Source organism: Bufo bufo, chromosome 3 (genome assembly GCF_905171765.1).
Source record: "Bufo bufo chromosome 3, aBufBuf1.1, whole genome shotgun sequence".
NCBI classification, from domain to species: domain Eukaryota; kingdom Metazoa; phylum Chordata; class Amphibia; order Anura; family Bufonidae; genus Bufo; species Bufo bufo.
In genome coordinates, this window is record NC_053391.1 from 116,152,498 (window position 1) to 116,166,188 (window position 13,691).

Sequence of the window (13,691 nt, forward strand, 5' to 3'; positions counted from 1 at the left end):
GGACAAGAATAGGACAGGACTCATAATTTTTGCGGGGCCACGGAACGGAGCAACGGATGCGGACAGCACACAGAGCGCTGTCTGCATCTTTTGCGGACCCATTGAAATGAATGGTTCCATATACGGACCGTATGCAGAACGCAGAAAACGTTCGTGTGAACGAGCCCTAAAGGTAATTAGAAGGCTATGGCCCAGAATGTGGGAGGCAGGCGAGACTGGCGCAGACATCAAGGGGTTAAGCCATAGTTATAACACAGAGGGCACTTTGTATCCGCAGGTGAGACTGGAGCAGACATCAAGGGGTTAAGCCATAGTTATAACACAGAGGACACTTTGTATCCGCATCTGAGAAGAATGTTTACGTCACGTGACTCTGGCCACGCCCTCGTCGCTTCACACCAAATTGTAGCTCTGGGAGGGAGCGCATCATGACGAGCGGCCCAGGTAACTATACAGCATCCCGGGTGACAGAGGAGGACGCTGCCGCGGCGGGACGGGCTGACCGGCCGCCGAGTGCGGAGAATCAGGACAATGAAGACGCCTTCTCCGACATTAGCGACTCCGAGCTCCTGCAGCTTCAAGATACGGCAGAGATGGGTGAGTGACGTCACGAGAGGGGGCGTGGCTCCCGCCGAGATAGGTCTGGACGTGCAGCTGTGTCACGTGGTCTGGTAGTTCACCTCAGAGTCTGTAATGGGGGGGGGGTGCTAGGATCCTGTGTGTGAGGATGTCCGAGTTACGTGGGGTTGTCTCGTCACAAACCTGATGCTAAACCAGGTGTGAACACCACCCTGTGGTGGTGCCGCGTGCTCTGCTGTGTATTAGCATCGCCTGTCATGTGAAACCATGTGATAGCATTATCATGAAAATATTTGCAAAACCAACTCCCCCCTCTCCGCACACATTGCATGTAATGTTAACACACGGCAGATTTATTAAAGGGCTTCTGTCACCCCACTAAACTCTTTTTTTTTTTTGGGTACTTATAATCCCTATCCTGCAATATATCTATACATTGTTATTAATCATTTTTGTTCAGTAGATAATGCAAAAAACGTACTTTTATAATATGCTAATTACCTGTCTACCAGCAAGTAGGGCGTCTACTTGCTGGTAGCCGCCGCAAAAAACCGCCCCCTCCTCTTGTTGATTGACAGGGCCAGCCGCGATCTCCTCCTCCGACTGGCCCTGTCAGCATTTCAAAAATCGAGCGCCTGTCTTGATTCGGCGCAGGCGCTCTGAGATAAGGAGGCTCGCCTCCTCAGTGCGCCGATGATGTCGCCGAAAGAGAAGACGTCATCGGCGCAGGCGCACTGAGGGAGTGGCGAGCCTCCTTATCTCAGAGCGCCTGCGCCGAATCAAGACAGGCGCTCGATTTTTGAAATGCTGACAGGGCCAGTCGGAGGAGGAGATCGCGGCTGGCCCTGTCAATCAACAAGAGGAGGGGGCGGTTTTTTGCGGCGGCTACCAGCAAGTAGACGCCCTACTTGCTGGTAGACAGGTAATTAGCATATTATAAAAGTACGTTTTTTGCATTATCTACAGAACGAAAATGATTAATAACATAATGTATAGATATATCGCAGGATAGGGATTATAAGTACCCAAAAAAAAAGAGTTTAGTGGGGTGACAGAAGCCCTTTAAAGGGGTTATCCAAGTTCTATAATGCTCCCCCCCCTCCCCCCCCCCATATGCCTGAGCCCCTCACGGAGATTATTACCAATCCTTACTTCGTGAAAATACCTTACCGCTCGTGACTTCCGGGGGGTGTGCGCCTCAGAGCAAGCGCACTGGCACGGGTTGATTGGACAGCGCTGCTGTCATGGAGACGGAGAGACACTGGCGTCTCCTCCTCCTTGCTCTGAATGTTGAAAATACCGGGGGCCACTGCGGTTGAACGGAGCGGCGCCCAGGAATAATAGTAAGTGCACTTAGATCTCTGGGCGCTGCTCTATGCAGCCTGCTACTAAGTTAATATTCTTTGGACCCACGAAAGGTCCTCTTTAACTCCTTTTATACAATTGTCTGCAGCGGTATCACAGACCCGGCCTCAATAGCAGGGCATGCGATCTGTGGCAATTAACCCCTCAGATGTGGCACCTAAGGGGTTAATTGCCGCGTATCGCATGCCCTGTTATTGAGGCCGGGTCTGTGATACCGCTGCCTATACTTATCTTTTACATTCATTGGTGGCGCAGTGGCCACAGCTCCTCCTCCTCCCTGCTATATCCCCATTGGTGGTAGTGGCGGCCGCGTCACAGTGGAGAGGGAGGGACTCCTTCCTTCTCCACTGTGCTACTGAAGAGAACTTAGGCTGCGCAGGAGCGCAGCGGTACAGTCGCAAATGGCGGCAAGACTAAAAAGTCTTGTCGCCATCTGCAAATTTTAAGTCGCATTGGCGACCATTTTGGTCGCCATCTGGAGCCCTGCTAGGATCTGAAACTCGCTTCGCTCAACACATCTCATGACCTATCCTAAAGATAGGTCTTCTGAGGTAAAGTTTCGGAAAACCTCTCCAAGGTCCAAACAGTTCTGGTCTTTAAAGGGCTAAAAACAATCTTGGAGCGTTCTGTGAGTGTGATTTAACCTTGTGCTGTGTGTAATCTTCTGCTCATCTGCAGGGGACAGATCTTTACCAGAGGAAAGAAGAAAGCCAGCGGAAGACAGGATGACGCCTCTGAAATCAGGGTATGACCGCACTTTATTTCATGGAAATCACTACAGTATATAGAACATACATGACCTCTTACACACACTGAGCTTTTCTCTCTTCGAAGCATTCTTTACGGAGCCACCAGACGATGGCACCCAGTTCCTGTGGATCCATAATACAAACTCACAGGGAACACAGGGCTGTGTAATGGGCATGAGCCTTTTTGCATGGTTTTGGGAAAATCCATTTGAATATATTGTTTTTTTTTGAAGATGGATAATTACAGATTGATTTAGGAGAATCGATATTCTTTTGTTCAGATGTTTACTTCGTGCTTTACTTTTTTTTTAAGTGATTTAAATGCTCCACCTGATGAAGGCCTCTATAAAGATGGGGCAGAAGAGAACATATCTCAAGACATCCTGCAAAGAAAAAGAAAGACAGAAGTAGAAATTCCACTGGAGAAATATTCCCTGAGATATTTGAATGTGACGGACATTTCTTCCCAGGTCTGGTGTGAACAACAGACGGTATATAAAATGGAGCAGCCAGAACTAGTAAAGCCTGAGAGAACCGCCGCCATGAGGGAAGGATCTAGTATACATCTGGCCAGAGGTGAGCACAGTCTTGTGTTGCGTCTTCTCATTTCATACATTTATCAGCCGCTCAGTTCTCGTCTATGAAAAGACCAGTTAAAGGTCCATTCCAGAAAGCCTCCATAAGATGCAGTTACAAATGCCGCCTCGCTTAGGCCTCATGCACACAACAGTATTTTTTCATGGTCCGCAAAACGGGGTTCCGTTGGTCCGTGATCCGTTTCCGTGTGTCTTCCTTGATTTTTGGAGGATCACCAGACATGAAGGAAAGTGAAAAAAAATCTAAGTCAAGCTTGCCTTGCAAATGATAGGAAAAAAAACGCGGATGACAATCTTGTGTGCCTCCGTGTTTTTTCACGGACCTATTGACTTGAATTGGTTTGCGAACCGTTGTCCGTGAAAAAAATTGGACAGGTCATATTTTTTTGACGGACTGTAAACACGGATCACGGACGCGGATGACAAACGGTACATTATCCGAGTTTTCAACGGACCCATTGAAAGTCAATGGGTCCGCGGAAAATCACGGAAAACGGAACAACGGACATGGAACACAACAACGGTCGTGTGCATGAGGCCTAAGGCTGTGTTCACATCTCCGTTTCAGAGATCCAGCGAAAATCCTGGCTGTCGGACGCACAAAAAAACTTTGCATGCAGCGGCTTTGGCCAAAACCCGGCATTTATGCCAGAAATCAAACTGATCACTGCTGGACCTCATTGTAATCAGACTTCTCTGTGCTGGATCTCAGAATGGAGATGTGACACTTGGGGCCGGATCCGGCATTAATGCATTTCAATGTAAATAAAGCCGGATCCAGCATTCCGGTAAGTGTTCAGGAATTTTGGCCGGAGAAAAAACTGCAGCATGCTGCGGTATTTTCTCCGGCCAAAAGCCGTACAGTGACTGAACTGAAGACATCCTGATGCATCCTGAACGGATTGTTCTCCATTCAGAATTCATTAGGATAAAACTGATCAGTTTTTTTCTGGTAATGAGCCCCCTAGGACGGAACTCAATACCGAAAAAGTTTAACGTAGGTGTGAAAGTCCCCTTCGTAACAGCGAGATGAGACAACCCCCCTCACCTATTTGGAAAGAGCATTGTTCGTCCTGACTTCAGGGTTCGTGAACTACTGTGACCCATACATACCCAGTGCAGTGACGGGTAGAGAACAGGGTGAAATGATACAGCTCTCCATCCCGTTTACTGTCTGTAGAAATATGGTTGACAACCCCTTTAAGCACTGCAATTGCCATTAGAGGTTGTCAGCTAGCAACTGTATAACAACTTCACACTGGATGTTGACACCGGAATCAAGTCATAAATAATTTTATTATAGGGAAAAAAGCTTGATAAAGTGAAACCAGGCACATCTTCTGATTTAATATGTAGTCATTTCTTTGGCTCTTGCCCGTGAATGCCCGTCTCAAAGGATTTCTATACACTATGTTCTCCTACCCCCCCCCCCCCCCCCCAGTGTTTTGTACCTTCTATGTCCTTGACACCACAGAGAATATCTACGGCTGTGTGCTTGGGGTGTACAGTGATATCACTTGGAGCTCTGCAGCTATTGTATATACACTGTACATCATACTCTTAATATTATGACGTCTCTGCTTTCCTTCAGCTTCTTTACTCTGTCTTCTTGCCCAAATGCAGAAGGAAAAAAATAAAAAATCTTTAAAGGGATTCTCTTACTGATGGCCTACCTGGAGGATAGGCCATCAATATGAAAATCACAAAATATCCCTTTAATGCCATATGATAATTAAAAAATAATAATGACCGATTGACAAATGGCTGATTTTACATCCCATTGTCTTCTAATGGATCGCCCAATGGCGTTTGATGTTATAGACGTATGTAATAAACATCTCTTCAGAGATTTTTTTTTTTTTTTATATATATTTTTTTTTGTCTGCAGAACTAGAAGTTCATGATATCGTATCGGTGACCACACAGACTCGTGAAGACTCCTGGGCAATAAAGTGTCTCAATATTTTGGCTATGATGCCAGTTTTGCAGTCTGGTAAGTAATTCAGATGAACTTGAAAATACATGAACTTAGAAAATTCTTCTTCTTCCTGATGTAAGATCCAGTAGTAATGACTCGCTTTGGTATATTATAGACAACTGTTTGTATCTGGAAGAATGAAAAAGGACAAGAGTTAAAGAGGACCTTTTCACCTGAAAATGAAAGTTAAACTAAAGACATAGCGTTACTTACATGCCCCCGGTATTGCTTATTCATTCATTCATTTTTCAATCTGTGCCCCTGTTTGTCCGCGCTGCCCCCCAAAATATTTGCCGCCTTGTATGCTAATGAGCCATTTGGCTCAACTGGGCGGGCCTTCAAAAGTTCTCCTGGGCGTGTCATTCTTCTCCCTGGCACGGAGCGCATCCAATCAGCGCGCTCCGCTCTTAGCCAGGGAGAAGACGCTCCAGTTCTTGCGAGAACTGGAGCGATTTTATCTATCTGGAGCCGGCGCCATCTCGGAGCCGGCGCCATGGAGCGTCTTCTCCCTGGCTAAGAGTGGAGCGCGCTGATTCGATGCGCTCCGTGTCAGGGAGAAGAATGACACGCCCAGGAGAACTTTTGAAGGCCCGCCCAGTTGAGCCGAATGGCTCATTAGCATAAAAGGCGGCAAATATTTTGGGGGGCAGCGTGGACAAATGGGGGCACAGATTGAAAAATGAATGACTGAATAAGCAATACTAGGGGCATGTAAGTAACGCTATGTCTTTAGTTTAACTTTCATTTTCAGGTGAAAGGTCCTCTTTAAAGAGGCCTCCTCTCCTGACATGTCTGCCATTCCTCTGTTAATCCTCCTATATATTTATAAGTAACTCAACCTTGGAAAAGTTACTTTATTTTTCGCTTTATAAGACGCACTAAACTATAAGACGCACCCCAGGTTTAGACAACAGACTTTTTTTTTTTTTTCTAGGTTCTCTAGCTCCTGTTACCCTTTGTGTTATCTGCTGACCACTAACAACTGGTGCAAGTGGTCATCTCATTAAATGTACCTATCCAAATAAATCTTCCCGTTGCTCAGATCAAAACATCTGGCGACACAGGGAGCAGCCAATAGCAGGCTCAAGGAGAGATGCAGCGGCGGACGCGCATTGATCCGGAGCAATGCGGGTGCTGGGGAGCATGTAAATATAATTCATACAAGGGGCCCGGGCATTGGGGGGATATTTTAGATATCGGATGACCCCTTTAAGCTGTACTTGGAGTTTTCATTTTTCTTTCGCTACAGCCATAGGACCTTCCTCCCCCTGTGCTCTCCTGTTGCAGATCATACAGATCGGTGTCGGCAGGGAGAGAGAGGTGAGTGCAGATGCACATCTCTCTCACTCATCGGGCAAAGCGCTCAGTTTGTGCTCTGCCGGATCATGACGAAAGCAGTCGGGGTTCGGCCATGCAAGATTTCCCTGACTGATGTTTATAAGTTTATTTTTCTTGCTAAAAAGTTTGTCTTATTAAGTGGAAAATATAGTAATTTGATTCAGTTTTACTAGTGGCTGGAAATGCAAAAAATTAAAAAATAAATAAATAAAATCTCAAGATTTTTGCTGTCAGTCCAGCTTCCGGGGAAGCAGCAGAAGACACAATATAATGTGAAGACATTCTTTTCCTCAATGTAAATGAAAGTTTTTAAAAAATTGTCCACTGTTTAGTTTAGCCGTCCTGTGTATTGGATAATTACGAAATCTGTTACCCATTTCTTGCTTATAGGAGGCCAAGTTCGAGAATTTCCAGTATTTGGTGAGCTTGATGGTATATATGTCATGGGGGTGATTGATGAATTGGGATACTCTTCGAGAGGCGAGCTAGAACTCAGGGAACTGAAAACCCGAGCGAGCCCAACGCTGCCTGGATCTGCCCAGAAGAGGACTCATGAGATCCAGGTAAAGTCACGTTTCTATTGGAGATTTTGTGCACAACGGTTTTATCTTTTTTTTTTTTTAAGTTGCAGTTTTTGTGTCAATTTTTATTGTAGTCTTATTTAAATTTTTTTTGTTAGTTTAGCCAAAGTCAGAAGTGAAATGAAAAGGAATGGGAAATATAAAGGAAAGACCAGAAAAGTGGCTGTAAAAAGGTGCAAGCTGTGTGACTTAGTGCTTCTTTTTACCCCACCTTCGCCACTTTTCCAAAAGGGAGTGTGGCAAGGGCAGGAAATCCCGCGCCGTTCAGCATTCGGCGCAGCCGCGGTGAGGGAAAGACGCTCGCAGGCTACCAGCTTCCTCACTGCGCCTGCGCCGTTCAGTATTACACTGAACGGCGCGAGATTTCACCAGAGCACAGGGCTGGCAGACAGATATCGAGCGCTGCCTGGCCCTGTCAATCAGGACTTGGAGGGAGGCGACAAAGGTGGGAGAACGGAGCCTCGAAGAGCAGGAACAATGCCCCCCCCCCCTCCCCGATCCTAGAGGCTAATTAGCATATTATAAAAGTTAGATTTCTGGCATAACGGGGGCATAGATAAAAGTAGGAATAGGCTAGTTAGGTTTAGCTGACATTAGCACATCGCTAATATCCACTCGCTTAATAGGGTGAAATCTGGAATCCCTTTAACAGACTCTTCAGCGGAGCCCCGACACCGATGTGACCCTAGCCATAGTTTGTTGCCAGAAGATCTGTGCACAGAAGAGAGGTTGTCCACACCAGACCCATTATTAAAAGTTTATGTTTTCGTTTGTTATTTTGTAATATATCTGGCTTTACAGAATAAATAGTATTTTGTGTATAACGGCTTATGACATACATAGCATTTTGTCTTCTAGGTCTCGCTTTACAAGCTACTATTTGACGGCTTGGTAAGCGGTGTTCTCCAGCCAGATGTTTTCATGCAGCATTTGAAGCTGAGACCAGGACAAGAATTAGGACCTGAGGTGAAGCAGCACGCCACCGGGTCTGGGCTAACTGTGTCAACCTTCAGAGACGTGCTGGAGTTGACTTGTCTGAACCTAAAGTATAGTGAATTGCCTATGATTGACAGTCTGAAGCTTGAGTACTGCTTTCAGGGAGATGGCTCCCCGCTTGGATGTGATGAAGTGAGATTCGAGAAGGAAAAAGTTTTGGGGGAAGTTGCCTTTTACTTATCCTATTGGAAAGGACTAAGGGAGGTCAAAGGAGTAGACATAGAAGATGCCTGGAAGTGCAGAATGTGTGAATATTCAAGCATATGTGAGTGGAGAGCACAGAAAACCAAAAGCATCGCATTACAGATGCTGAATAAGAGGTTTAAGTGAGGACCATGACGTTTTCACTTTTTAATTCACTAATGAACTACCGAATATAGACTATTCATGCTGATTGCAGAAGTGTTGTTGTGAAAGTAATGTATCCATTACCACAGTCTTAATTTTAACTGGATTTACGTAATACATTAGAATAGTATAATTATTTTTTTAGATTCATTCAAAAACATTACTTTAATTATTTTGTATGTATTTACATCTGTGTGTTAACGTCTAAGAAACTGTTTTAATAAATAACCCAGTTCTGATAGAGATTATATATATATAATGTACACTAGCTGAAGCACCCGGCTTTACACGGGTATATTTCATCTATTTTATTTAATGTTTGTGTGTGTTGTTAACCCCTTAAGTACCCTGCCATTTTTCACCTTAAGGACTTGGCCATTTTTAGCAAATCTGACCAGTGTCACTTTATGTGGTAATAACTTAAAAACTCTTTTACATATCCAGGCCATTCTGAGATTTTCTCCTCACATATTGTACTTCAAGACAAGTAGAATGGAGTAAAAAAATGTCATTTTTATTTATAAAAAAAATACCAAATTTACCCAAAAAATGTAAAAATTTCCAGATTTAAATTTCCCTACTTTTATAATACATAGTAATACCTTCAAAAATAGTAATTACTTTACATTCCCCATATGTCTACTTCATGTTTGAATCCTTTTGAAAATGACATTTTATTTTTTTGGGACGTTAGAAGGCTTAGAAGTTTAGGGCTTGTTCACACGACCGTGTAAAGCCCGTGCCCGTGCTGTGGACCTGAATATTTTTACTTGCAGAATATGTAAAGCTGAATGTTCGGTGTACATGGAGAAGGGATTGGGATCCTCGCCACACATGAGGATGCTGGACAATCATTGAACACATACATGAGGAGATATGGTTAAGGGAACAGATCACTAATATGAGGTCACTATCTTCTTTTGTCTGTTCTCTTGTCTCATCTGGAGCTCTTGGATTTAGCTTTGGGTGCAAATTGCACCTTAGTTTTGACAAGGGTGAGCTGCAGACAGTTACTAGATTAACAAATGGGATGTGGATCAGATGTGCTGGAGCCCCTGGAAACGGGAGCCCGATCCACGTCCAGGAAACCCCTGGATGACAGTGTGTGATGAGACCACCCAGCATTCGCTCCGAATTTGGATCGCTGCTTGTGGGGGTAGATCCTCCCTGCCATTATGTTTTTACTTTACTGTACTGGGGGATGGGCGGGCACGGCCAGATCCTGTACTTAGGGACAAGTGCAGTGTGGCCGGTGCTACCCACGGACACAACTGGTGGCATTTAGCGATCTCAGCAGTTGTTGACCCCATAGGTATATCAATTAAGTCTGTACCTTACGTTTGTCAATTAATCATAAATCGAATTGAGATTTTTTCTCCACTAACTGGAACTGCAAGACTCCGATTACCTGACCTCTGATTCTCCAATCAGCTGACCATGCGGGTCAGGTGATGCATTTGGTTATAGAAGACTGCCATTACTAGGAGAAGTGCGGAAGTAGAAGCCGCGCAGGCGCAGTTGTTCCTGCACCACGCCAGACCCTCGTGTGTCGCTTGGATCCTGATCAGGTCACGAACGTTCAGCTATTGTTTTTAATTATGTTAGTTATGAAGATCACCTGGGGGGTGTTTATTGCTTTAATTATATGAAATATGACTTATAGTCATTGAGATAAACACATGCTTTTGGATATACAAATCCAAGTCACTTATATGTCTATCATGGATTTCACTTGTTTTTTATTTATGTATACTTGGATTTTGATACGTATTTTTATGAATTGTATTACTTTTTGTACTTAAAGGGGTTGTCCGGGATCAAACAAATTTTTTTAAAAGTAGCTTACTCACCATTAGTAGCCAAGTTTATGTTCCCAAGATGTTTTTAGGTAGCTTTGACACTGCTGCATTGCTCCTACAGTCTCCAACAGACTGTTTACATATCTGTTTATGTATGCCATCACTTCCTGCTGCAAAGCATTGTGTGTCCCAGTGCAGCTCAGCAGCTCCTGGTTTCTACAGTGTAAGATCACCTCCCTGCATCCGCCCCCTCATACATATTCAGCCTCCTGCACATTATTCACTCCTCCATAGATCCGCCCCCCTCATACATATTCAGCCTCCTGCACATTATTCACTCCTCCATAGATCCGCCCCCTCATACATATTCAGCCTCCTGCACATTATTCACTCCTCCATAGATCCGCCCCCCTCATACATATTCATCCTCCTGCACATTATTCACTCCTCCATAGATCTGCCCCCTCATACATATTCAGCCTCCTGCACATTATTCACTCCTCCATAGATCCGCCCTCCTGCACATTATTCACTCCTCCATAGATCCGCCCCCCTCATACATATTCAGCCTCCTGCACATTATTCACTCCTCCATAGATTCGCCCCCTCATACATATTCAGCCTCCTGCACATTATTCACTCCTCCATAGATCCGCCCCCTCATACATATTCAGCCTCCTGCACATTATTCACTCCTCCATAGATCCGCCCCCTCATACATATTCAGCCTCCTGCACATTATTCACTCCTCCATAGATCCGCCCCCTCATACATATTCAGCCTCCTGCACATTATTCACTCCTCCATAGATCCGCCCCCCTCATACATATTCAGCCTCCTGCACATTATTCACTCCTCCATAGATCCGCCCCCCTCATACATATTCAGCCTCCTGCACATTATTCACTCCTCCATAGATCCGCCCTCCTGCACATTATTCACTCCTCCATAGATCCGCCCTCCTGCACATTATTCACTCCTCCATAGATCTGCCCCCTCATACATATTCAGCCTCCTGCACATTATTCACTCCTCCATAGATCCGCCCCCCTCATACATATTCAGCCTCCTGCACATTATTCACTCCTCCATAGATCCGCCCTCCTGCACATTATTCACTCCTCCATAGATCCGCCCTCCTGCACATTATTCACTCCTCCATAGATCTGCCCCCTCATACATATTCAGCCTCCTGCACATTATTCACTCCTCCATAGATTCGCCCCCTCAAACATATTCAGCCTCCTGCACATTATTCACTCCTCCATAGATCCGCCCCCCTCATACATATTCAGCCTCCTGCACATTATTCACTCCTCCATAGATCCGCCCCCTCATACATATTCATCCTCCTGCACATTATTCACTGCTCCATAGATCCGCCCCCCTCATACATTATTCACTCCTCCATAGATCCGCCCCCTCATACATATTCATCCTCCTGCACATTATTCACTCCTCCATAGATCCGCCCCCTCATACATATTCATCCTCCATAGACTCCTCCTTGCACATGTCATGTGCTCAGTGCTTGCAGAGCAGAGAGGCAGACAGTTACTCCACATCCAGAATAGTACATCATTTATACTGCATTCCTTTTATGTTTACATTCATCATTACAATAACCAATTTACAGTAATCTATCCAAGCAATGATAAAGTTGTTTTACAATGTCCCCAATTTTGCTCTGCTACACAGATAAGGCTACTTCCACACTTGCGTTTGGTGTGGATCCATCTTGGACGGATCCGCATCTATAATGCAACCGTCTGCATCTGCTCAGAATGGATCCGTTTGTATTATCTTTACCTTAGCCAATACAGATCCCTCTCGAACACCATTGAAAGTCATTGGAGGACGGATCCATTTTTTATTGTGCCATATTGGGTCAGTGAAAACGGATCCGTCCCCATTGACTTACATTGTGTGTCAGGACGGATCCGTTTGGCTCAGTTTCGTCAGACGGACACCAAAACGCTGCAAGCAGCCTGCAGAGCAGAATGGTGTCTGATCGTAGGCAAACTGATGCATTCTGAGCGAATCCTTATCTATTCAGAATGCATTAGGGCAAAACTGATCCGTTTTGGACCGCTTGTGTGATCCCCAGAACAGATCTCACAAACTGAAACCAAATCGCTAGTGTGAAAGTAGACTTGGGCAACATGCACATGACAGTTGTTTGTTGCTGTCCGCAAATCGGGGATCAGAAGAAAAAAAAAATGCCAGTTTTTTTTTCGTAGGATCCGTTTTTTTCACAGATCCCTTTTAACTTTATCACAATAATAGCATTGAAAAATATATATATGTTTTACAGTCTCCATGTTCTAAGAGCAATATTTTTTTTATTTTTTTTTAGCAATTTTCTTATATAGGGGCTCTTTTTTGCAGGATGAGGTAATGTTTTTATTGGTACCTTTTTGTGGGACATACGCCTTTTTGATCGCTTGCTGTTAAAACTTTGTGATGTAAGGTGAAAAATTTTTTATTTTATTTAATGTTTTGTGGTGTTTATCGGACATGGTGGATCATTTAATATATTTATAGAGCCGGTTATTTTGGACGTGGCAATACCTAATATGTGTAGTTTTTTAATTTATTACATTTTCTTTAATGGCGTAAAATGAATGGATATGAGAAAAGACAATTTTTATAAAATTTTTATATAAATTTTTATTTATTTTTAATAGAGTTGAGCGAACACCTAGATGTTCGGGTTAGGGGAGTAAGGCCGAACTTTAAAAAAAAACCGAACCCCATTGAAGTCAATGGGGACCCGAACTTCACTTTATTATTTTCCGTTATAACATGGTTATAACGGAAAATAATAGTATTAGCTTTTTCAGATCTAAGTTTTCAGGATCGTGAAAACTCAGATCCGACAGTATATTCTAACACAGAGGTGTTCCCATGGTGATGGGGACTCTTCAAGTTAGAATATACTAAGAACTGTGTACATAACGGCGTTAATTGTGCGGATCTCAGCCCCCTGTAAGAGATCGGGTGCTGCCAGGCAGCAGGGGCCAGACCCCCCTTCCTCCCAAATCCCGGACAACCCCTTTAATTATGCGATTGATTGATATGAAACATGCTATATATATGCTATGTGCACTCCCTTTTCACATCACTGCTTGAAAAAGGTTCCAATGTGCGAACCAAAACGTTGTTGTATGTCTGGTGAATAAAAATATACGCTTTTACTGAAGGAAGTGCCGTGGATTTCCTGGGATTTTATATATAATATAGAAACATAGAAACATAGAATGTGTCAGCAGATAAGAACCATTCGGCCCATCCAGTCTGCCCAATATACTGAATACTATGGATAGCCCCTGGCCCTATCTTATATGAAGGATGGCCTTATG

The 13,691-nt window shown here is 44.2% G+C and overlaps 1 protein-coding gene across 1 annotated transcript; it reads left to right on the top strand.

Moving 5' to 3' along the window:
* The first annotated feature begins 346 nt into the window (after positions 1 to 346).
* Positions 347 to 8,749, top strand: EXO5 (exonuclease 5). The gene is made up of 6 exons (XM_040421808.1): positions 347 to 597; positions 2,623 to 2,689; positions 3,007 to 3,269; positions 5,178 to 5,282; positions 6,996 to 7,168; positions 8,045 to 8,749. Exons 1-6 carry the CDS (start codon positions 429 to 431, stop codon positions 8,510 to 8,512), a joined length of 1,245 nt encoding a protein of 414 aa, XP_040277742.1. The 5' UTR covers positions 347 to 428; the 3' UTR covers positions 8,513 to 8,749.
* Positions 8,750 to 13,691: the final 4,942 nt, after the last annotated feature.